Source organism: Tachysurus vachellii, chromosome 14 (genome assembly GCF_030014155.1).
Source record: "Tachysurus vachellii isolate PV-2020 chromosome 14, HZAU_Pvac_v1, whole genome shotgun sequence".
Taxonomy (NCBI): Eukaryota; Metazoa; Chordata; class Actinopteri; order Siluriformes; family Bagridae; genus Tachysurus; species Tachysurus vachellii.
Genome location: NC_083473.1, coordinates 10,947,733 through 10,974,361, shown reverse-complemented (window position 1 = coordinate 10,974,361; position 26,629 = coordinate 10,947,733). Strand labels below are relative to the sequence as shown.

General features: G+C 40.0%; 2 protein-coding genes across 4 annotated transcripts in view; both read right to left on the bottom strand.

Annotated features, from left to right (window-relative positions):
• Positions 1–26,629, bottom strand: part of thg1l (tRNA-histidine guanylyltransferase 1-like) — a 427,208-nt gene that overhangs the window by 100,542 nt on the left and 300,037 nt on the right. The window lies entirely within an intron of this gene.
• Positions 1–26,629, bottom strand: part of brsk2a (BR serine/threonine kinase 2a) — a 197,544-nt gene that overhangs the window by 56,918 nt on the left and 113,997 nt on the right. For all 3 annotated transcript variants that reach the window (XM_060886621.1, XM_060886623.1, XM_060886622.1), the window contains exon 3: positions 3,930–4,015. In XM_060886621.1, the coding sequence (XP_060742604.1) occupies positions 3,930–4,015 (86 nt within the window). The remainder of the gene's footprint in view (positions 1–3,929; positions 4,016–26,629) is intronic.

Sequence of the window (26,629 nt, the reverse complement as noted above, 5' to 3'; positions counted from 1 at the left end):
TCAGTGGATTTTCTGAAAAACAGACAAGATAGACAGCTTTCTGTTTTACTGCTGTGTGTTAGAGTGTGTTAAGATGCTTTTCAGCTGTATTTTAAGATTATTACTTGTCCCACTGAACAAATTCTATAACAAAAAAAAGCTGTGAATGATCAAGCTGCAGAGTCGTGTAAACCAGTTATATTTCAATGTGACTTTAACATTTCACTGTTGTCCCTACTGTATTCATAACCGTCTCATGAGCATCATAGCATCGGCCACACATTATAATGGCTTCTGAATTCGTTACAGGATCAGATCAAATTTACTCTTTTTCCTCAGTCCTAATCTCTTCTGTGGAAGCGTGCGATCAGACGACACTCTGACGGTTTGATCTAAAATGGATCATAAGGTTTTGCTCAAACGTGTAGAGTTCATGCCAGCTCGAGTTTACGCTGTTATTAAAGCGAAAACGGAGCGTGAACCAAATACTAAGAAATACTTTGAAATTCATGTTAATATTTTGAAAGATTCTACTTTGCACGTTATCAAGTCGTTATCAATTATACAATTCGTAATGAAAATTGGATCAAATGAGAAAAGAATGCAAAATAGGAGCATTTTCACTCGAGCTCTCAAACCTTTGGAGCTCATTGGATATGAATTATTTTCATTCCACTCAGTCAGGTTATTAACAGATAATACGCTGAGGGAAAAACAATCCCAATCGGAAAATATGAAGGGTCTTCCCTTAATTGTCCTTCCCTGAAATAAAATATGTCTCTCTGCAGACCGAAGACAGTCGTATAATAACAACGTACAGAGCTGTAAAATATAAAAACAAAATATTTCAGCAGTATTTAAAGATTATTACTGTACAGCGCAGAACCTTGACAAACAGCCGAAAACCATAATCCACCACTATTTATCTTTACACATACAACATGCTAAAATCAAAACTGCAGCTTTCATACAAAAATGACGTAAGTGTCTTTAAATGTACATAATACTCCATTAAAAAAAAAAAAACTTTTATCCGAATCCAATTCCAGTCTTTTCCTTTAATTACAGGAACGATTAAAATTGGTTCACATTGCTCTCTGCTGTATGATATATTATTAGCTGATTTGCTGATTTAATGCCAGTGGCAGGATCCAGCGCTTCTGTGCCGATGACATTGCTGTTTCAACCCCGAACAGGGGTTGAACAACTGCTATCATGTCAATACTGACCCTGATTATCAGCTTTAACTGTGCCATCCCTAGAACTTCCAGAACTTAGTTGTCGGTTGTCTTTGATCACAGTGGCATTAAATCTGTCATGTGTGAGCATGTCACATGTGCAACCTAAGAGCATCAGGCTCTTACCAGACAAGGAATTATTTTAATTTTTGTCATTTTTGTCCGTTAACCCTTGTATGATGTTCGGGATTGTGTGTATGTTTGGGACCCATATTCATAAACATCAATAATTTTGAAAAACTTTGCTTCCTTGTAAATTTGTTGATTTTTTCCCACACATAACTTGATTAAATTTCATTTTCTTTTTTTTATTACATTTTATTAAAAAAACAAACAAAAAACAAGTAGCAATTTAATTATAAAATGTGATGTAGTAAAGGTAAAGGGCAAATATTAACCATATATGCTGTTTATATTGCTTGTAATTGGGATGAAGTAAACATCTGTAGAGTATTTTAACATAACATTTTTGATTGTGTTGAATTAAAAACCCAAAAATGCAGCAGGTCCGACCAGACCCACGAACACTGGCTGAGTAACAAATATACGAACATCATACAAGGGTTAAATCACACACACACACACACACACACACACACACACACACACACACACACACACAGACAAACCAAATCATACAGTGTAAATACAGCTTCAGAGACAAAGAAGAAGGTAGTGGATGAAGTGAACGTCTCTCATTGGAAGGAAAGACGAGTGTGTGGCCATAGAGAGAGGTTCTGTACATCACCAGCTGGACTGATTTCCTCCTACAGTACCTGCACTGGCAAATTGAATCTTCAGAGTTTAAAGTCACTCTGTGATCTCATCAGTATCATCTGGCCTTTTGTCTCTCTACCCAGAAATTCCTGCTGATCTGTAACTCGCACCGCAACCATAAATGTCTTGAGCGGTTTTATAGGTTGTGCCAGTGGGTCGTCCTCGGCTTTCTGTCACTCTAATACAATATTGTCTCAACTGGTTTCCTTTGGTGGGTTTAATGACTCCTTGAAGCCATTAGAGGTTAACAGGGGAATGCACTGTGACTTAGAGAGCACACACAGCACACAGCATCAAGAGCTTAAAGTGACATTAAATAAAGAGAATACACCGAGGAAATGCTTCGGTTAATTGCTTGCATTGTTTGAATAGAGAAGTACAATAATCCCTTGCCATTTCAGCCAGTGCCTCAAGGCTTTTACACACACACACACACACGCACACGCACACACACACACACACACACACACATGTATACACACATGTGCACACACATGCGCACACACATGCACATACTCTCACATGCATGCACACACATGCACATGCACAATCAAACACACACAGACACATATACTGCACATCCACTCTGACACACGGGCACAAACGCACACATGTATACACACACATGCAGACACAGACATGTACAAACACACGCAGGCACACATGTAGACACAGACTCGTACACACACGCATGCACGCGTATACACTTGCACACACACTCACACACATACATTCACATGCTGACTGGGACTCTGTGTTATTTCTGAAAAGATTTCTGGCACAACATCATGTTATCTGATTGTTCCATATCATTTTAAAAGAGATTTGTTTGTGCAATTACCTGTCATATCTGTACAAACTATCAGAGACATGATTTGAAGCAAAATCCTTTTTAACATTCACAGCATGATTTGGGAAGGCAAATGAAATCAAACAAAAACATGTCTGCCTTGATTCTCAGGCCAGCGTGAGCATTATCACAATTTAAACACACATTGTTTGCTCTGCTTGCCTTATACCCTATGTCTCAGATCCACAAGGTTAGCTTCAGGACATCGTTTTTAAGAGATAAACCAAGAAATGAGGGTCTTTTCTATTTATCTGGTTCGGGCAATTTATAAAAAAACTAATAAAAAAAAAATAAAAAAAACAGTCACTTGTGTGCAAATATTTAAGGCTGAAGTTTTTAACCAGGTGTTGGATGTTATGTGTGTTATAATGGTGTTTATATAAAAAGCCACCTGTAGATACATTTTCAGACGGCTGTAAAGGAACACACACCGATTCATGTATTCATTATTATTTTTATTATGATTATTATTATTATTATTTGTCATGGATTTGAAAGGTTCTCCCCTCACACACCAAACAAGATCCTCATCACCTGAGTTGTAATCACCGTCACCTGGCACCCCTCATTACCTCACCACATAAAAGACGCTCTCTAACACACACTTTGTCCGGTCTTGTAAACGCTAGCTACTACTACATGCTGTGTCTACTAACCTGACTCTCTCTTTTCTATCAGTAGTTTCCCAAGTTCGTCGTCCACCGAAGGATCTAGACATCGTGGGTTTGCAACCTGTGATCCGGCGTGCGTGTTGCCGCTTCACCTGGACTTTTTCACCCTCACGCACTCCATTCACTTCTGCTTGTCAATAAACTCTGTGTGATTATTTTACGTTATATCTGCCTCTGTCGTCTTCTGTCCCTGACATTATTATTATTATTATTATTATTATTATTATTATTATTATTATTATTATTATTAGTGGTACTTAGATCACTAGTAATGGCTCTTTAAACAGAGCATCTGAGTGATCTGGTCCTTTGAGTGACTTCCACAATTCAGCACGGTGACTACATGCTTAGCAATAACGAGTCATCCAAACACAGAAAAAAAAAAATCTGAGTTCACCAAAATGCAATACTTACAAATATTTCTTGTTTTCGTAGACGTCGTGCAACTTTAAAACGTGTGGGTGTTCTATTAGCTTGAGAATAGCGATTTCTCGTTCCACCTGTAGAAAAGAAGAGAATAAGACACAATAACCCATGAAGTACATTTTAATGGATGTGTCAGCGCTACATAAAGATATTCAGTCTGTTTTCTACGTGTGGATAATAGTGGCATAGTGAATCTTACAATAGAATTTCTCCTCAGCATGAACCAAGTGTTACATCAGCAATCATCATGAAAAGTTACACAAGAGTTTTCCAAGAGAAACAACAACTAAAAAAAAACTTTTTCGATTTTGCTTAGAAGTTCAACAATGCAAACTTAAACAACAACAACAAAAAAAGTGGAGAGTGAATGACACAGCAAGCTGTTTAACTGTCACCTCACAGTGTCGTGTTCAAAAGAAGTCAAACCTTGTAGACTTTCTCAGTACAAGTGAGAGTGAACATTTGAAAGGCTGTGATGTGACGGCTGCTGAGTGATGCGCTTTTAAAAACACTTAAGAGATGTGGCTAGACTCAGACAGACACAAGATCCAGGCTTAGAGCTTCAACAGGGTTCCACTGCACAAAGCTTTATAAGCAGGAGGAAAAGAGCTGGATGGTGCAGGCTGGCGTTGTACTTCATACAACACTCACAGAGACAAATATAAAATTGAGTTTTTACTGCTTTGGATTTTGAGACACTTCCCAATGCTACTTGACATGACCCAAAATCTACATGCCTTTATTTATTCCTAATGAGCAAGCCAGAGATGATGATGGAGAAAAAAATCTCCCTGAGACGATATGAGGAAGGAACCTTGAGAGGAACCAGACTGAGAAGGGAACAAATCCTCATCTGAGTGAGTCATTATAAATGGAATAATTTCTGTATATAGTATATAGTCTATAAACTGTATATAGTCAAGAAGAACTATGTAACCAGGAGCTTTTGGGCAATATATAAATATAAGCATCAGCATAATTTCTGAATTCATTATAGATTTAAGATAAATTCTATAATGAATAGATGCACAGCAATACAGAAGGCAGCATCCCAAAGTTGCTTATTTTTCTTTAATAATGCATTTTATTCGACGCATTCCTCAGTGATTTGTCATTGATTTAAAAAAAAAAAAAAAAACAACAGTACATAGTCATTTTTATTTCATTAGAATTCATTTATAGCTCGATTTAATGCTGCGGAATATCCAGAAACAAATTATTTGCTGTTATTACCTATATTAAAGGAGGCATATACAATTTAAAAAAAAAAATACAAAAAAAATGCAGATTCAATATTTTCATTCCAAAAAAAGGGCAAAGTCACCTAATGTGAAGACTTTCTCAAGGCAGATGATATTGTACAGCTCATATTATCCCGTCCTGTGATCCTGTGTTGTCACTATTATGGCACGAGTTCAATCCTCAGGCAGGGAACCAACCCATGTGCTAATGCCAGTCACAAGCCAGGATAAAATGGGAGGGTTGCTTCAGGAAGAGAATCCGGTGTAAAACATGTGCCAAATGTGGTGACCCCAAACAGCTAAAGCAGCTCAAAGACAACGAATTGTACATGTCTAAATAAAAACCATGTAGAAAGAGCTGAAGGGGGATGGATCTTTGCTTATCACTGTTGATGCACTGTTGATGTACAACATCACTCAGGAATCTGCTTCCCATCTGCAAAGCCTTTAACCAATTTATCCATAAAAAAAAAAAAAAAAAAAAATCACAGAAACACTTCTTCCATGCTGTAAAAGAAAAACTGCAACAGAAAAACAACAGAATGTCCTGTGTAGACATTTCTGTGTATTTATTTAATTCATTTATTTATTTTACAGAATACAGACCCTGCTGTGGCACATTGATTCGTCTCCAAACTGCACTCAGCTGCACACGTAAGCACCGGTGGCGTGTACAGACAGCACTAAAGTGTACGCAGTATGACGACATTTCGCTCACAGATAAATATGCCGAGTGGTTTTGACATATCCGGTCAAGTCAGCATGGAAGCCAAAGAATTCTGCAAACCTCAAACACTAAGGAGTTTAAGATGCTAAGACTGAGTCAGAGATTGTGCCTGTTGCATGATGGGCATTCATCTCTGATTCCCATCAGTGTCTTGGGAATAGCTCCAGCATGCACAGCTGTCACATGTAATCACATGATGGAATGAGAGACATTTCTTTTACTCGTCTGACCCTGCCTCACATCATCTCTCCACAAATCATCTCACACACCTGTACGCTCAGGTCGTTTCCTACTCACTGCTTTTCAGTGGAGACAATATTGTATCATGTCTGTGCATCAGACAAAAGTTATACAGCTGCAGATGATGGTAACAGGAAGTGCTCTTTATAATGTGTGAAGAGTTTTACAGTAACAATGACAAAAAAAATAAAATGGAACTGATGTGGAAAATATTAGTGAGGTGTCTGGCTCTATTAAAGCTTTGAGACAGATATTAGTGTATTATTTATTTAGATGGCACTGACTGAATATCACCATATTCATATTCATATTATCAATAAATATATTGTATCCATATGCTGTATTTTTTACATATTCTGTTTATTTATTTTTCCATTCCATTCCATTTTATTTTACTCTTAATTTAATCTTTTTTTTATTTTTTTATTTAAAAAGTTGTGAAAAAAACCAAACCAAAAAAAAACCATTTCACTGCCGTCATGATTGGGTATGTGACTGTATGTGAACACACACAAGTTTATATTAAATAAATACTGTGGGGTTTTTCTGTCTAAGAGTCATACTCTCACAATGCAAAAAATAATAAGAGCTACTGGATCAAGTGGAGGAGTTTAAGTATCTTGAGGTCTTGTTCACGAGTGAGGGAAGGATGGAGCGGGAGATCGACAGGCGGATCGGTGTGTCTTCTGCAGTGATGCGGTCGATATACAGTACAGTACCGTTCTGTTGTGGTGAAGAAAGAGCTGAGCCGCAAGGTGAAGCTCTCTATTTACCAGTCGATCTACGTTCCTACCCTCACCTATGGTCATGAGCTTTGGGTTATGACCGAAAGGACAAGATCCCGGATACAGGCGGCCGAAATGAGTTTCCTCCGCAGGGTGGCAGGGTGCTCCCTTAGAGATAGGGTGAGGAGCTCGGTCACTCCGGAGGAGCTCAGAGTAGAGCCGCTGCTCCTCCACATCGAGAGGAGTCAGCTGAGGTGGCTCGGGCACCTCAGATGCCTCCTGGACGCCTCCCTGGGGGGGTGTTCCGGGCATGTCCAACCGGGAGGAGGCCCTGGGGAAGACGTAGGACACGCTGGAGGGACTATGTCTCTCGGCTGGCCTGGGAACGCCTCGGTATTCCCCCGGAAGAGCTGGAGGAAGTGTCTGGGAAGAGGGAAGTCTGAGCGTCCCTGCTTAGACTGCTGCCCCTGCGACCCGGCCCCAGATAAGCAGTAGAAGATGGATGGATGGATGGATGTATCGATGGATGGATGGATGGATGGATGGATGGATGGATGGATGGATGGATCAAGTGCTATTTTATAAGCAGTTTGAAGATGATAATAAAACCAAATGTACAATTATTAGGACTAGGACTAATTCATTCAAACTATTAACATACCCTTACAGTGACATCATACAATAACACTTTTTTTATTGCATTTGCATGTGTTTAACTATTAACTCATGTTTTTATAGAAACTGTTCATTCAAAGTGACTTGTACAATCTCTAAGGTTTAATAAAAACAATCTATATTTATCAAAGAAAATTGTCCAATATCAAATTTTTTTCTTAAAACTGTGTTTGCCAGGTTGTACTCCAGGGCATTCAATAATAAGAAAAATAATGAGTGGTAACATCACCCCACCGTATATCTGCCTACAGCAGCAAATCATGCTTTAGCTCTTATTTGTTTTAGCTTTATTTTACCAGGAGGAACTTGATGAGAATCTCTTCTGACAAGGGCAGAGACAAAATGCTAAGCTGGATTTCAGAGCAGATGTAAGTTTTTTAGGGCTTGTGTTGCATGTTTAATTTCATGTAGGCTGAATAATTTACACTTATGAATCATTTTACCTTCGTCACTGTGTGCAATGGTCAGTACATGTTACATGTAATCATTCAGGAAAACACAGTTGAGGAGCAGTTTTGATTGGGTGGGTTGAGTGGGTCTTGTATCAGTCAGTCACCAGGCTGATCTAAATGTTGGCACATATGAGTCATTTCAAACTAACAATCACGAAAAATGCTTCCTACAGTAAGTAGTGGAAATCTAGTAAACATGTCAAGGCAGTTCCAGCGTGTTTACTTCAGCATGCAGAATATTCCATTTAATTCAAAGCATCATTTCAGCCCAGAGGACAGTTTTGAATAATTGTTGTTCATCCGGCGCTTTAAATGTATCAGTATGATAGAACAGGACCATGAACAGCAACCCTGCTGTACTTAAGCCAATTTGTTCACCTGGCATCTTTATCGTTTGTCCTGTGATTGAGGAAACTGTGGATCAGTGATCTAACAGCACTGCTACAGCCACCATCTTCACAGAGGCATAGTGAAATGGAGCAGCTCCAATTCATCTTCATCCCTGTGCCAGGAGTTCCTAGCAGTGCCAGTCGAGGCCAAGCAGAGACAGGGGCAAGGCCACAGAGAATATCTAGGAAGGTAATATGCCAGCATTTCAATATGGTACTTTCTGTAGGAGTAAACTTTAAGAGTGATAACTTATTTCCCTGCTCAAGTAGACCTGCTGCAAATTAGTGCATTCCCTTTTCTCCCTCATTAAGATGGAGTTAGCCAGCCCACTGCTGCCGAACTTCTCACCACTCCATCTTACAGTATTGACCCACTTGCTTCAAATGCCACTGAGCCAGCTCCCTGTGCTGCCTTCTCTTATGAATAGACCAGCATTAATTACCTCCACACATCTGTGTGCATACGTCCATCCAATTTCCATACAGCTTCATTACCAAGTTATTACCGCAGGTCTGCTAAGTCCTCATCCCTAGTACTACCTGGAGACCGGGTTTGATCTGGAGGTTTAGGGCATCGGGAAAGCTAATCAAGCAAGACAAATCGTTAAAATGCAGGAAGGATACTTTAGCACCCCTCTGTGTGCTCTATTTGTCTCTCACAGGTCACAGAGTTTAGCTTTCTAATAATTAGCAATAATGTTAAAAAATGCATGGGCTAACAAGAGAAAAACGTGGAACTTGTTCGGAGTAGTGGAATAACCCTGGAAAGATCACACTGCCGCTCGAAGCCAAGGTCGGGCCAGTGCGAGAGACTGACACTAATCCAAATTGGTTATTTGACAGGGAGAACAGCGAGATAATTTGCTTTCTACAATCACCTCAGTTATTATCACTGTGTCGTGATCATTAGCCTGAAAAAGGTCGGTTTAAAAAAGGTTCTGTGTAAAATCTTTGACTGAAGTGCTTGGATTTACGGCAGCTAGCAGGGAGTTTTCTTCTCTTAGCAGAATAACTGTTAGAGACTGCAGGAGGGCAACAACGGAGGCCTTTAAACACTAATAAATGTACGTTTTCAATGAGAGCATACTGTTTTAATGCATGACATGTAGAGTGGACAGTAAAAATTTTAATATAGTAAATGTGTAATAGATGAAGTGCATTCATCATTATTATTACTATGGATCGGTAAAGCAGGACTCTACATGCATGCACTATGCAATGGGGCGTCGCTACGGTAGTCTATTTTATACACACCGTGTGTTTTTTTGTGATGGATTTCTCCATCCTTGCCTCTTACGCCTAACAGCTTACACCTAAAAAATTGTCTCAGCTAATTTTATGCTTTATAGAGAATGTTAGTTTCTTCTAGTAAACACTCCTAGCACTGTAGAGGGTTGTATTTGATGGCTATAGACAATCCCTCCGGGATTTGCCATGATTTTAAAAGCCTTATCATCATGCATTTTTATACATTTATCACACATTTTCTACAGATTCTGGCCAAGACATGTCATGTAAAATCATCTCAACATGCACTCAGACAAAGCTCTTTTTGATTTAAGTGTGTACGTGAACATGAGTACAGCTATCATAGTAAGTAATTACATATGTGTCTTCACTGGTAGTAGTTTAAAAGAAGAATCCTGCACTTGCAATTTCAACAATTCAAGTAGCACAAAACATCACCCTTATAAATATCCCACGAACCATCCAAATAACATCAAACAAGCTTTATGACATCACAAGGTTTTGTTGTTTATCAATATATCTCTATGTTAGAATTGAACCAAATGCCAACATACAGTCATCATTTTAGGACCTCTCAGGTTGTTATAGTTGAATGTCATATGAGGTCATGTCAGGTTATGGAAAGCACGTAAGGCAGATTTACGGCTCAGAGATAAAAACATAAGGAGCAAAGTATTATGACATCTCAAAGACACCGCAATTGCTAAAATTGGCGTGTCAGGCTAGCATGGCAGGGCTGCCCAAATTTCTGATGAAAAATAAAAAGTGACCTCCAGGCCTTCGGTTCAGAGAGACACTGAGCGTGTTTTTAATATGATGAAACGATCAGAAACCCTGTTCTCAAGCTGCATTTACCAGGGCATTTCAAGGCTTTCAAAATAAAGATTTTGTATAAAAAAATGTATTGGGTGTGTATTCTCTCTCTCTATCTCTCTCTCTCTCTATCTCTCTCTCTCTCTCTCGCACGCTCTCCCTCTCTCTCTCTCTCACACTCTCCCTCTCTCTCTCTCTCACTCTCTCTCGCACGCTCTCCCTCTCTCTCTCTCTCACGCTCTCCCTCTCTCTCTCTCTCACTCTCTCTCACACGCTCTCCCTCTCTCTCTCTCTCTCTCTCTCGCACGCTCTCTCTCTCTCTCTCTCGTATGCTCTTCCTCTCTCTCGCAGGCTCTCCCTCTCTCTCTCTCTCTCTCTCTCTCTCTCTCTCTCTCTCTCTCTCTCTCTCTCACTCTCTCTCGCACGCTCTCCCTCTCTCTGTCTCTCTCTCTCTCTCTCTCTCTCGCACGCTCTCTCTCTCTCTCGCATGCTCTCTCTCTCTCTCTCTCCCTCTCTCTCACTCTCTCTCGCACGCTCTCCCTCTCTCTCTGTCTCTCTCTCTCTCTCGCACGCTCTCTCTCTCTCGCACTCTCTCTCTCTCTCTCTCTCTCTCTCTCTCATTATTATTAAAGGCAATGCAAACAAAACGCATACATTCTAGTAAAGTGTAATACAATGCAAGTGCATGAAGGTCACTGCCTGTGCAAACTGCTGCACAGAGACCATGTAGAAACCATTGGACAACACAAACCTAACCCCAGTGGGACCAGTGGTACACTGCTCATAAACACTGGTACAAAGGTGAATCTTGGGTATATTTTTTGGGGTGTACACCAAGTGCAACCATTTACAGTGGCAGGAAGTGAGAATCCTTAAACTTGAAATAGTTCAGAAAGTATTATGCTGGATACTTTAGTACAGTAAAGTCATCTACAGATACAGGAACATTCACAGTCCCATGGTCTCCTGAGGCTTGGCCAGAGTTTATGGTTTTTATTAACACAGGTGCTGACTGTGAACATTTTTTAACAGACAGCAGAAGCCCTATCTGTGTGAACAGACAGATACTAGCATGGCAAGTGGTGACAGCAGTGCGAACATGCCGCGTTAGACACTCAACAGTGAAGAAAATGCCCTTGAACTTTTACTGGCACATGGAAAAGGAAAGTTTGCTGAGTTTCATACTTAACCATTCCAACCTGTTCTCCTTTAAATGCAGCAGTGGTTTGTAGAGTCTACAAGTCAATCAAGAGGGATTCAGAGAAAATGGACTTCGAATAATTCCCTAGGATGTGTTTGGGAATAGTTTTTTTTTTTTTTTCTCAAATCTCTAAAGTCTACTTACTGAGTTTTCCTATTTATTTTCTTCACCTTGAAAACGTGATGCAAACGCTGGCTCTGAAAATCCAAATATCCCTCACCCCTGAGACAAACGCTATGTGAAAGATGAACCGCCGCCTGGGTTTTATGGTACATCTCAAGGTCGTGCAAATAAAAAACATCAGGCCTTGGCGCTTGCCGTGCTCCTGTGAGCTGTCCTACATCTGTACGATAAACATCCCTGCTCACACACTTTTGCTGCAAGCTTCTTTGTAGTCCTGTGCACTTTCAGTGCTACTTAGCTGAACAGCAGGATGTTAGCAAGATTCAGAATTGCTCTGGCACTGGGTCCTCTCCTTGTTGGAATAACCAATACATTCCAATGACGGAGGAACTGAATACTTTTTGCTCGTTCTCCACTCGGTTTAAAGCAGATATATCTCAGGAGCACCATTAACACTTAGCCTACAGGAGCCGTCGCTGACTGAAATTGGCTGGGAAATTGCTTGAGATAGGCCTGATGTTCAACTACAAGAGGCTGAAGAGCACAAATTGAATCTGGTGAGACATGAGGGAGGACATGTCTTTCTCAAACTGGAATACTTTGGCTGGAGGGAGAAATATATGCCCATAGCAGAGCCTTAAGTGATTTTTGCTAAGTGGACATGTAGCAGATAACAGCTCTTTTACCCTTGAAGCTTATGTTAAAGCAATTTAGCCTACATCAGCTTTTACTGCATATTTCAGAATTCAGGTACATTTAATTTGCAAGAAAACACTTCTGAAAATATTTAAATGAGCATACATATGCAATATTTAGGCCACTTACAAGCAAAAAGGATGAAAAAGAAGTCAACTTTTTTTTTTTTACAGGGAATTGCTGTTGGATCTGAGGAACCCAAAAACCTAAAGTGAATGATGCCAATGGATAGTGACATTAGAATAATAATAAATGACACGTTCATCTTTAAAGGACATAAAGTATGTCATTTCAAACTCAAAGCTGTTCAATTTCAACAATGTTAGATATTGACAACCTCCGGAGTGTTAGATCAACATTCTGGCTGGCAACTGGGCAAAAAAGCAAAACCCTGTTCCATATTTACTTTAAGCTAAAATCTCATCAGTCTGATCTGGACCTGACTCTGGATGGAGAGTAGTTCATCTAGTCTCACACACACATACACACACAGTTTCCAGCTTTGAGTTAATCTCAGCACTCATCTCCTCTCACGCTAAAGCCAAAATGCACACAAGGGAGGTTTAATCAATGTCTCAGAAATGTCCATTGATCAGAAAGCCCACAGAGGAACCAGCACACTCCCAGCCACTACTATGTTTATCACACCAACTCTGGTACCAAAGCGAAAAACACCATCAAACCCTACCGAGTACCGTCTCGCCTAACCCAAGGACAAAGGTCTGCTTAGAGCTCAAGTGCTGTCTAGTGACGAGTCTCGTCCTAATCATTGCGCTGATGTGCAATGACAAATCAATCACGCTGTCACTTAGGCCTGTGGATGTGACTGACTTATGGCAGAATAGAGATATAACTCCATGCTAATGGACGTGTCCTGAGATGACCTTGTCCATAATGAAGTCTAATGGTTTAGGACGGAGTGCGTGTGGGCTTGGAGGTTACTAGAGGTCTTCTTCTCACAGGCAGTCAAAGGCATGGTGTAAAGCTTTATCAACACCGTCCACTTTATCTCAGTTACACAGAGACTCCACAGGTCAGAGAACTGAGTAACCTGGAACCCACATCACATCGACAACGAGAACTGAAATGAGCCTTGAGCTAGAAGTTGATGAAATTAACCCAGACTAACGACAATTTAATGGTACTTTAATTCAACAAATCCAGAGTAATACAGACTAAAGTCTCCATAGGAATAAATATTGAAACAATTAAATTACTGATTTTTAAATTATCATCCCATTAAAACAAGATTATTTAACACTTTACTGCAATTATATGCATAATGCTTAATAACCACTTCTTTTTCGCCCGATTTTAATCATTTATTACTATTTTTGAAGCACTTGAAGAAATTTGCCACAGTTCAGAGCTATAGATGAAGCTACAGATCACACAAAGATCTGGAGGAAAAAGTAAATATTTTATTGCTGAACTTTTTTTTTTTATTTTCCTTCCAACATCTTTACTTTCAGCTGTCATCCTGCATGTTCACATAGGAAAGATATGCCTTGGTAAATATTGAAATATTCATTATTCTTACCATCTGAGAAGCTCTCATCATATAAACATATCTCAGAAGTGTCTCAAACATATAAACAGCAGAATTTACTAACAGTAATGACTAAATAAATAGAGGTCTGTTATGCACTGCTTCTGCATGACCTCCCCAGTATCCAACCAATACAAATGGAAAAGAAAAAACTAGACCTTTTGCCAAATCCATGCAACCATGCATCAAGGCTGTGTGGGTGAACTTCACTTCCTTTTCTGACCCAGGCTGCATGGTCGATGGCTAGCACAGATCTTTAAGCTACTGTACCCAGATGATCAATAAGACAAGAGCGGCAGGTCGATGCACACTAGTGACCCTACAGCCCAATCATCATGAAAAATATATCGGTGTATCTTTGTGCACAGGGGTGAAAATAGCACTGGACGAACAGTATGATTATTCTCAGCCTGAGATACACAAGACAAGTCTGCATTAGGAAATTTACAAAATTGATTGCCACTAGATGAATTGCATTTTTACTTTTTCAGTTTGAACGTAAGCTAAAAATAAAGGCCGGCTTTTATTTACACAAAACTAGCATAAATCTAGCAGTTCATTAATATCAAACAGTTTAGATAATGTTAACTAATATTGCACAAACTCCAAAAGTAGGTAATTGATATTAATAGCTTTATTCTGGTCAGGGTCATGGGAAAGCTGGATGTGAAATGGAACGCCAGTCCATCGCAAGCCATCATGTACACACAAATTTACACTAGGGCTATTTAAAGTCACAAATTCACCAACTGGCATGATTTCAGGAGTCTGGAGTAAACTGGAGATCCATGGGCAGAGAGAGAGAATGTGTAAAACTCCACACAGCAACCTGAGATACTATTATATTTAAAACTGATTAGTTAAAATAAATCCATCTGCAAAGTCTAGCTAAAATAATCTAATACGCCACCTAATATATATCATTAAAAACAGCACCCGATATATTTAAATTCTAATTTTATGGCACATACATAGTCATACAGTATGACATGTACAGTAGTGACATGCTTTGGTTTTGTTCACTGATCAGAAGCCCCGGCACTGCCAAGGTGCCACTGTGGGGCACTTAGCAAGGCACTTAATGCTTTCTCTGCTCCAGGTCTGCTGGCTGACCCCAGCTTCCTAAGCTGGGATATGTGAAGGAAAAAATCACTGTACTGTCATTTAGTGGACAACTTTATTGTGTAGCTAAACATGATGCAAAGGTATACAGTGACTTATTATTTTCTTCCAGGTACAAATGAGATATTTTCCTATATTTCTCTGGGTGCAAATAGAATTTTTATATGAATATAATCAAGGCATAGAGATCTCTAAGTAGTAGAGTTTAGTGGAAGCCAGAGAGAGAACCACACTACTTAATCTTATATTACAATTTATTTTTTAAATTACATTCAGTGTCTAAGTGTAACTCATATTTGGGCCCTGATATGTTTAAAGCAGTCTTGTAGTGTCCACTGTGCTTGGGAAGCTAGTTATCCTCCAGTATCTCACTTTCCAGACCTGTTCCTGTAAAATCGGTGTTATAGCATCCCAAACGATCGGTACAGAACTGTCAGTATATGTCTCCATCAATTCAATCCATCACATCCTGAAGTGAAATAGCATTCCTCATTTGAAGTTCAGTTCCAAGTGACTTCCCTGTAACCCCGCATTTCTGACAGAGAATCACTTGTTGCTCTGTCAACACAGTGCTACTGAATATTGCAGCACTTGACTCGCTCTAAGCTGGCAATTGAGCACGTCTGAACTATTAGCATCGCCGTGCTGCAGGAAGCTTGGCTCACTTATCTTCCTCTACACGAGATAACATCCATATTCAGCAGCTAACACCTTGCCGTGAGGCCTGAGTACTGATGAAAGAGAAGTGCACTAAGCGCAACACGCTAATGTGCTTAAAACCTTCTCCTGATGAATGTCAGGAACAGAGATTGAGCCAGAAAGAGCTGGAACGTTCAGGGACCAGGAGTTGACTGAAGCAAAGCAGACGAAGACAATAATACTTGCTGGGCTGACGGAGCACGGAGGCGGTCAGAAGGCGAGTGTTGCTGTTAAGCTCTTTCTTGCCTTCTGTCTTGAAGCTGTAGAGAGCTGTGTTGTCAATCTGATTAGCAGAAAACTGCAAGTGGAAATGCACCAAAAATACATCTAAAATCAATTGAAAGCTAAAATCGCTTCTGGATACACTTCAGTTCCTGTAACCTTGTAAACTCCAGAAGCGATGCACTGGTTTGCACTGGTTATGATTTTGACATAATATGTTCCGTATTATGTCAAAGTCATAACCAGTGCAAATGTCCTCTTTAAATTGGAGGACACATCTGGAACAGCTACTGTAGAAACCGGGAACGATATACAAAGTGGGGAGTCAAAAATTGTAGTCAAATAAAAGTAGTCAAATTGATTTACTTATTAACCACAATCTCAATGTGACATTCAGTTTGAAAGGGAAGACACCACTCGGCATGTGCTACATCAGGTTCAAGCCACATTGTCTGTGAATTCTTTAGGTTTTTGAGAAATAAGCAGAAGACTGAAATCTAGCTGTATCTACTGTATGCACCCTACTCAGATTCTTCATATTGCATTCATATAGTAACAAGTCTATGATCCTAATACACTGTTTATTGTTGTCATTTGTTAAATCCTTTATTTCAATTTGTTATAAACACACACACACACACACACACACACACACACACACTGCTTTAGTGAAAGTGAAAGTGACGTGACATACGGCTAAGTATGGTGACCCATGCTCAGAATATGTTCTCTGCATTTAACCCATCCAAAGTGCACACACACCGTGAACACACACACACCATGAACACACTCCCGGAGCAGTGGGTAGCCATTTATGCTGCGGCACCCGGGGAGCAGTTGGGTGGTTCGGTGCCTTGCTCAAGGGCACCTCAGTCGTGGTATTGCCGGCCCGAGACCCGAACCCACAACCTTAGGGTTAGGAGTCAGACTCGCTGACCATTAGGCCACGACTTCCCCCTTTAAATAACATTACATCTATTTAACAAATAAATAACACATAATTCAATAGAAATAAATAAATTCAATTCACCATTCTTTTTTATGTCATGAATAAAAATCCTCTTTCTTTTTGTTTTGGATTGCGACTGTAGTGAACACAACAAAAAGGAATAAATGTAAAGCTTTATTAGAATTCCTCTGCCTGTCTCTCTATATCAGGGATTTTTTTTTTCACCTATTTGCTGCCGTCAAATCCTTTAACTGTAAAATCAATGCTTCAGAAACCTCAGAATTAATTCAACTGTTAAAATGATGTATTTTTTTGTCCCTGAACCGATTACTCAGAGAACACAACTTATTATTATCATATAGTATTAGAGGTGACATTATTTACTGACCGGCTAGTTTTTGAGTTATCAAGGTTTGTGTTCAAACCATTCAAAAGCGATTCAATAGACCACTCAAACAGGCTAACAGTAAAGAATTCAATAATAAAAATGATAGCCATTAATTCCAATACCAACAAACAGTCTAAATGCTGACATTATATAAAGGAGCTACAGAATAATTCAGTTAAAGCCAAGATAGTAATTTACTTCAGCCTAATGTTCTTGAGGCAAAAATCTATTCCCTAGTTTAGCTTAGTATATAAAAATCTATATTTAATTCAACAACTGTCCAGAGAAAAGAGGAATATGAACAAAAAATAACTAGGCATGGAATTAGACTGGAAATTTAGTCACTTGACCCTTCTATTGATTAAGACAGACCAGGAAAAGCAGAGTCCATGAACAAGTTAATAGAGCCAAACAATGAATTTCCAATTCCTGAAAGTGAATTGAAAAGCACTAGTTATAAAACAAAGAGAAATGTCGACGCGGCACGATCCTTAGCCCTTCTTATAAATCCAGAATTCATACAGAATTTAAAATGCATTTATTATTCGCTTTGTTTGCCTGTTCATTTCAGGATTTTTTGTTAATTGCTTATCTTTGGAAAATTGTCTGAAGTGTGTGATTGCGTGAGTGAATGAGAGTGTGTGTGCACTGCGATGGGTTGGCACTCCGTCCAGGGTGTATCCTGCCTTGATGCCCGATGATGCCTGAGATAGGCACAGGCTCCCCGTGACCCGAGGTAGTTCGGATAAGCGGTAGAAGATGAATGAATGAATGAATGAATGAATGAATGAATGTTAATTGCTTTAAAAATGCTTGTTTTTGCTGCAACTTGAATTGCTAAAAGTTAAAGTGAAAGTGACGTGACATACGGCTAAGTATGGTGATACTCAGAATTTGTTCTCTGCGTTTAACCCATCCAAAGTGCACACACACAGCAGTGAACACACACACACCATGAACACACACCCGGAGCAGTGGGCAGCCATTTATGCTGCGACGCCTGGGGAGCAGTTGGGGGGATCGGTGCCTTGCTCAAGGGCACCTCAGTCGTGGCCTGCCTGAGACTCGAACCCACAACCTTAGGGTTAGGAGTCAGACTCTCTAACCATTAGGCCACGACTTAAAATTGCAACCATTTTAAACTGACACTAGTAAAAACACATATGTAATTACTTTCTATTATACAGTAGCTGTGCTCGTGTTCGACAAACTTGAATCAAAGAGGGTTTCGGCTGAATGCGTGTAGAGATGATGTCACATCAAGCGTCTTGGCCTGAATCTGTGGAAAATCTGTGGTCGTTTTGAAAAATTGCGATCTCGGTTGCTTGATTTGTGGTTATTTCTGTGATCGCATTCACCGTACAGGTCGCATTAACCATACAAGTTGTGACTATGAAAAGACTGATGTATAAGAACAAGTTTATGAATATGAAACTTTTATTAGACAGCCGTTACTACTGTCTGAGCTGTGTTGCTACAGAACAATAATCAACAGCAATCTGAATCTTAACCTAATCTTATAAAGTCATGCGCTGTACAAAGGTTTATTATGTGTAGTATTATACAAATTACGTTATGAATATTGGATACAGAAGTGTTTTTGTAGCAGATTTTTGTATCATAGGGATGAGCTACGTGTCTAGTAGCTAAATGCGAAGAGATGATGAGATGTGGTGACAAATCAGCAGGAGCTGCATAATCAAGAGCACTCAGGATAAGGTTTCTTCATAGAGAAAGACTTTAAGGTAAAGACAGAATTTTGGCGGCGATACACAAGCCGAAGGCGTATGAGAGAGACTGATTTTTCATCATGTGTGTGTAATAGTAGAGAAGGAGGAGAAGAGAAGGAATGATCTTCCTCAGAGACACTGAAAGAGAAGCACGCACCATCTATAATCATTTAGCAGCGAAAGCAGAGAAATGAAGGCACGAGAAGTGCTTGCACTCTCCTCCTCGTGTCAGGATAACCAGATTAGAGGCATCCACAGCTCACACTCTTTCATCTGAAACCTCTGCGTTTTCTCATTCCCTCCATCACCCCCGTAGCTCCTCTCGTCCTCACTATCTTACCAGCTCTCACTCAATCTTTCTCTTCTGCTTCTTTTCAGTGGATTTCGATTCTGCTAGTTATGTCTTTCTCTTCCTCTGTGTCCTTCTATCATTCTCTCTCTCTCTCTTTCACACACACACACACACACACACACACACACACACACAGAGAACATTTATTTCAGGCACAGTATGTGTGCATTTGATGGCCATCACAACGTTTATTCCCCCTTGTCTAGTGCAGCAGCACGTTCTTCACCCACGTCTGTGTGTGGAGCTCAGGATGGAAGACAGTGATGGCACACAGCTGCAGGAGGGGTTTCACACCACATTACGGGGTGATAGAGCACGCCTCATTTTCCTCCTTGGTTCTTGCTCCGTATCTTCCTCTCTCGCTTCAGTTATTTGCTTCAGGGGGCAATTATTCCAGCTTCTACAGTACTCTCCACCCAACTTTCTGTTTCGGACTCCATTCTGTCTTTTCTCAAGCAGAATATGTTCTAATCTCTGTGCTTTCATTATCATGCCTACCTGCCACATTTCCTTTTCTTTTTAACCCTTGTCATTCTGTTTTACATTCATGTCCTCACCCTGTCGCATGTTTTGTATGCACTAAGGCTGTATATCAGAAGTAGTTTGATAACCTTACATTTACAACAGTAAATAAAAATTTTGTCCCTTGTGGGTTTGTAGCAACAAATACTGTTGTTGTTTACAGCTCTGTATGGCCCAGCATTTTAAATCTGATGAGAAACTGTAGTAGCTACAAATATACACAGATTGGCCATGACATTAAAACCTGTAACAGGTGAAGTGAAAAGTGAAGCGTATCAAAATGTGGGATAAATTAAGCAGCAAATGAACAATCATTTTTAAAGCTCATGTGTTGGAAACAGGAAAATGAATCAAGAGTGAAGATGTGAGTGACTTTAACATGGGTCAGATTGTGGCTTGATGACTTGCTGCATATGAAGCAGCACAGCTGCAGACCAGGCAGAGTGTCCATCCTGACTCCTGACCACCTTTGAAAGTGCCTACAATGAGTACATGAGCATCAGAACTGGATCACTGGAAGCAATGGAAGAAGATTGCCTGGTCTGCTAGAAAACCCTGCTTCCTGGAATTCATGTGGATGTTACCTTGACCACCTACCACAACATTGTTCCAAACAAGTACATTTGTTCATGGCAATAGCATTCACTTTTATAGTGGGATGTGGAAGGCTATTGGTTAAGGTGTTGGACAACCAATCGGAAGGTTGTGTGTTCCATTCTCAGGTCCACTAAGCTGCCGCTGCTATGCCCCTTAACCCTCAGTTGTATAAAATGAGATTAAATGCCGAATGCAGTAAATGTATAGTCTGAGGAACATGAGTTCAAGGTGTTGACTTGGTCTTCAAATTTCCCAGATCTCAACCCAATCTACAATCTGTTGGATGTGCTGGACAAACAAGTCCAATTCAGCCAGATACCACACCACACCATTAGAGGTCTTATTAAGTCCATGCCAAAATGAGTCAAAGCTGTTTTGCTGGCACGATATTAAGCAGGTGATTTTAATGTTTAGGCTGCAACAAAACACAAGCTAGTTTAACTCTAAATAATAAATTAGACAGTGGGAAAATGGATGGTTTGATGGTTTACATATTACATGTTAGGCTTCGATCCTGTGTGACAATATTATATGAAACTGCAATTATAGGATTTTTTTTTTTCCAAGTGGGAACTAAAGCAAACAATCTGCAAAGATTGATTAGAGACATAATTTAAACTTATCTGAATTTATCACTTTAGTGCATCATATCTAACTTGGAATTTAGTAAATTTCAGTAATGTTGTTGCTTGGGTGACCAACCCAGTGATCCTACCCTGCTTGGCATAAATTAGAGGTTAGTTCACATCTCTGCATAGTACTCTGTGACGTTCACCATAAACTAAGAAGCTACACCAACTACAAACAGTCCAGCACAGCCCAGTCTCAAAGCCTTGAGCCAGACAAAACAAAAAGACATCCTGTCTTCTGCTTCAAAATCAGCTGCCATACACAGCAACAATGGAATGAAACAATAATTGTCAGGCTTTCCTATCTCAGCTATGGGTGGGGGGCTTGTTGAGCGCTGATCGGGTTGATGACAAGCCGGTGAAGAAATGCGGGAGATGAGGCAGATTGAGGGCAGCAGGTAGCATCTAATCCAACTCCCACCTCACTGCCTAATACTCACACCACAGTAGATTAAGGAAACAGCGTTGGACTCGATTGTCATTTGGTACGCCACTGCACAAGAAAATCAAGTCACCCTGCTGACGCAGGCAATGACTGATCTACATGATAACACAGCTGACAGAAAAATTCCTAATCAAGGTGAGAGAACAAATTCGTTAATCCGGATCACAAAGCTTATGAAACAAAGCATCTTCTCTACACCAAGGGTCCGTTTTCTAATCTTTCATGAACAGGCATGAAAAAAAGACAGAATTTGAAATAGTATGACCTATTTTATGCAAAATCAGGTTTATTTCTGACCAGTGGACACAAAACGTTTAACACTGTGGCGGGGCAGATAGAAGTGTCTGACCCAAATACTGTATGCAACTGTTTCCATAGGGCTTTTGTCTCCAATGCAAAACCTCTTTTTCCCATCAGCCAGCAGTTTAGGACCATAGGTTCCAGTCTTGTGTGCTGAAGAAAAGCTGCTTTGGTGATGTTTGTACTAATAAAAGTAGCATTGTTCTACTTTATTTCTCAATCTGAACACACCCTTAGGTTCATATTTCACAAAAACTGCACCAGCACAAACAATATATTTATAGCATAAGGAGAGCACACAATGCTGATTTTCCTCGGTGCTATCATTAATAAGATTTATAAATACTTCCTCAATGAACCATTTTATCGGTTACTTATTTTTGCAGCCATTGGATGGTTATCCAGCTGACCATTTAGACAAAGTCACAATGTAACCCTACATACAATATGGGTGCTGTGCATCATTGTAATATATTATAGTCATCAACTTGCTTCAGTTCATGCTTTTGAATGTGCAGTGGATAAACAAGTGGCCTAGAACAGGCTTTCAGGTAGAAATGTTCACTTTGCCAGAGAAAAAGCCAATTTTGACATTTGAAATCACCAAAACAAACACGCCCCTTACCCAAATGGGTGTCACCCCTGTTTTAGCTCCGCCCCACACATACATACGTAACCCAGGCAACTATTATGGCGGAACCTGCTGGGGCAGCTGGTCGAGGGGATATTTTTATCAATAAATGAACTCAATGAGTAATACTATGTTAATACAAATGTGTTTTTGTAGTACTGTGTCTTGTACATTTCAAATGGACATAGGCATAAAAAGACAATGAGAGATGTAGTAAGAGAAAGAAAGACAGTGACAGACAGCAACTGAAAAATTAACGGTAGGAGAGAGTGAGTGTGTGTGTGTGTGAGAGAGAGAGAGAGAGAGAGAGAAACACAAATAGAGAGAGACTGAGAGAGAGAGAGAGAGAGAGAGAGAGAGAGAGAGAGAGAGAGAGAAACACAGAGAGTGTGTGTGAGAGAGAGAGAGAGAGAGAGAAAGAGAGAGAGTGTGAGAGGGAGTGTGTGAGAGAGAGAGAGAGAGAGAGAGAGAGAGAGAGAGAGAGAGAGAGAGAGAGAGAGAGAGAGTGTGTGAGAGAGCGAGAGTGTGTGTGTGTGAGAGAGAGCAAGAGAGAGAAGGAGACAGAGAGAGAGAGAAACAAACAGAGAGAGAGACAGAGACAGAGAGAAGGAGACAGAGAGAGAGAAACACAAACAGAGAGAAAGAGAGAGAGAGAGAGAGAGACAGAGAGAAACAGAGAGAAGGAGAGAGAGAGAGAGAGAGAGAGAGAGAGAGACAGAGAAAGGTTTATCTCCGTTTCACGTGGAAGACGACGTTCAACACCTAGAACCTGAGGCAGAGGTAACGCCAGGTATCCGCCATGTCAATGTTTCAATCGCTTTCCGCTAATGTCAGACATGCGCACTGAACACTCTCTCTGCCACCTATTGATAATTTCTGCTAATTGGCTACACGTTTGTTTAGTTTGCCAGCCAGCATTTTCCAAACATTGTGCACCCCACCTTTAAAGTTGACGTGTCAAAGTATGTTGCAGGCAGAAAAAGTCTGACTCTAATCAGGACATCCAACAGGTTTTTTGTAGATTATGATAGTAGGCTATCATGGTCTTCATCATGGGTGTCCAAGGACTGCTGTGAGTGTGAGTTTTCACCCTAATCAAGCAGGAGCCACACCTGAGACCAGGAGCTTCAGCTGATCTTGGTGTGGCTTCTGCTTGGTTGGAATGACAGTCTGCACTCACACTGGCCTTCTCCAGATAATACTGCACAGCCTTGATCCATTGTAAACCCAGACAGTCTAACATAATGTATACAACAGGGCTGGACTTTAAACATTTGCATGAAAGAATAAGATTCCATGGATGTATCGGTACAAGAGAAGGATGCTATTAATATTAACAATTTGGAGGAAGTATTTTTCCTCCTTCCTTCTAAGCAGGCTACGGCATTAATGGGATCTCAGTCTTGTGATTTCTTAATGATCATGCCAGATATCAGCTGACAGTAAATGTATTTACATAAATATATTGCCCAGTACAAAAGGTATTGGTTTTTACAGAATAGCTTTTTATTGATATTCACAGTGTGTAGCTTCTTTAAATGAATACCATTTTTTTCCCTAAAAACATCGGTCAGCCCTAACACAGCCATGGTGACACAATCACTAGCTTTCAACTTTGTCTCATTCTTTTCACAGACTATCAATTTCTTGACACCCTCCTTCTTCCCTCCCTCCATCCCCTCTTCATCACTCTCTGCTCATAGCCATCTTGTCTTTTTTCAAAGATGCACAGAGTCACCATGGATAATGAATATTAATCAGGCCTGAGGCAAAAAAGGATCCAGATTCCGAACAGAGATGAGTAGATCAGCAGACCGGGCACACACTGCCGTGCCTCTGCCTCATAGTCTTCATTAGAAAAGGAGAACAAGACAACACATCATATGCACACATACTTATACACCACACACACGGTACACCTGCTAGGGTTAGATTGTTAGCTGCTGTCAACAGGAATGTGTTTTATTTGTGTGCACTGTCACACACACACACACACACACATTTACTATTCCCTTAGGACATCATTTCACACAGCATCACATGTCACACACCACAGTGCTCAATCACACAGGCTCTTCCTCTACATAAACACACACTCACATACACCATCAGCCATGTATCACTGCCACACACTCACAGGCACTCACTGTATCCATTTCTAGCATGGATATGTCTGTAATGAGCTATCAATACATTTATTACATGTACGAATGTAACTATAAATGTATTCTATTTATATATTGTTACATTTTTGAAAATATATTAGAAACTATATGTTAGTTTTCTTTATCTGTGTGTCAGGCATCGCAGATTTTTGAATTATGTTGCATGTTTTGAAACAGAATAGCGCATGTTTAATTGTATTGTAAGATGTCTTAATAAATATTAACAATGTCACAATGCACTCTATTGTATTCGAGGCTGTCGATCTAGATTTGGTCAGTGCATGTATTGATACATAATACATTCAAACATACACATATACATTATAGCACAGTGAAATTATTTCAAGTTTCAATTATTTCAAGTTTCAATTATTAAGTCAAGTCAAGTCAAGTCACTTTTATTGTCACATCACCACAGCACATGTGCCTTGGTGAGTGAAATTCTTGGGAGTGTGCTCCAGAAATTGCAGAAACATATTTCTTCGCATATCCCAACTTTAGAGTGTGGGGTCAGAGTGCAGTGTCAGCCGTGATACAGAGCCCCTGGAGCAGTGATGGTTAAGGACCTTGCTCAAGGGCTCAACAGTGGCAGCTTGGCAGTGCTGGGGCTTGAACCCTGATCCTCCAATCAACAACCCAGAGCCTAACATTATAAATTAATCAAGCCCACACTCATCCCTGATTCCTCTTTATCTTTAAAAGATCTTTCCTTAGCGGGCTGTTTTTCATGAACTAATACAAGCATACTAGCATAGGAGCTGTTCCTAATATCTATGATATCATGCAAGCAAGCAAACCCCCACCCACACACACACACACACACACGCACACAACCCCTTGCAGGTTTACTAGATTCCTACACCTTGTATTTGAAATAAGGTTGTGGGTAAAAGTGGAAAACTATAAACTGAGATCTGGCAACCCTGCGCACAACTGAAATCTTGGCCAAAGCACAAATATCTTATTTTGCATTATAATGCCCAGCTCTTGTCTAGTTGTATACTGCTAAGAGTCTGAAGGGATCAAACAAACACCTTGCCATTAGATTATTAGGTTTCAATTACTGTCCATCAAAATGCTGAATGGTTTAATCAACTGAAAATGGATACCTAAGGCACATATACAGAAAGTGCTTATATCTACTTCTACTGTTGGAAGTCATGATAGATTTTTGATACGAAACTAGAAATACACTATATTATTGATAGATGATTATACTTATTATAACGGTTAGAATAATGTACAAGTATTTTTTTGTGAACTTTAAATAAAGTCTGAGTCAAAATGACAGAACATCAATAATAATTTCTACTCTACATATACAGTAGCATGTCTTAACAATTCATAATGCATAAAAAGCATTGGTATAAAGTAGGGATGTACCGATCCGATATTTTGGATCGGTATCAGCGCCGATCCATGCATTTTGAGTGGATCGGGTATCGGTGGTGGGTGACCGATCCTAATCCGATACACGTGGGCATGGGTGTCGGAACCATTATATGTGGGTGGGACAGGACACGCCCACTTTATAAGACCAATAATATTGGACCCACCTACTTTTACTGTCTCTATTCAGCGCATGTCTTTTTTTTTATTACTTTTCAGAGCGCCGCCAGTCGAATCCATTCTGCTTGAGGAATGCCCTAATAAATTAAACTCCATTCCGCGTTTTACCTACAGCATTGACCACGCTCCTGCTTCCTGAAATCTGGGGCGTCGGAACCATTATATGTGTGTGGGACAGGACACGCCCACTTTTTATTTACTTCCGACGCCCATGCCCCTGGTGGTTTATTAATGAACAGCAAACATCATAGACTATTGCTTAAACTTATAAGAAAAATACACTTATATT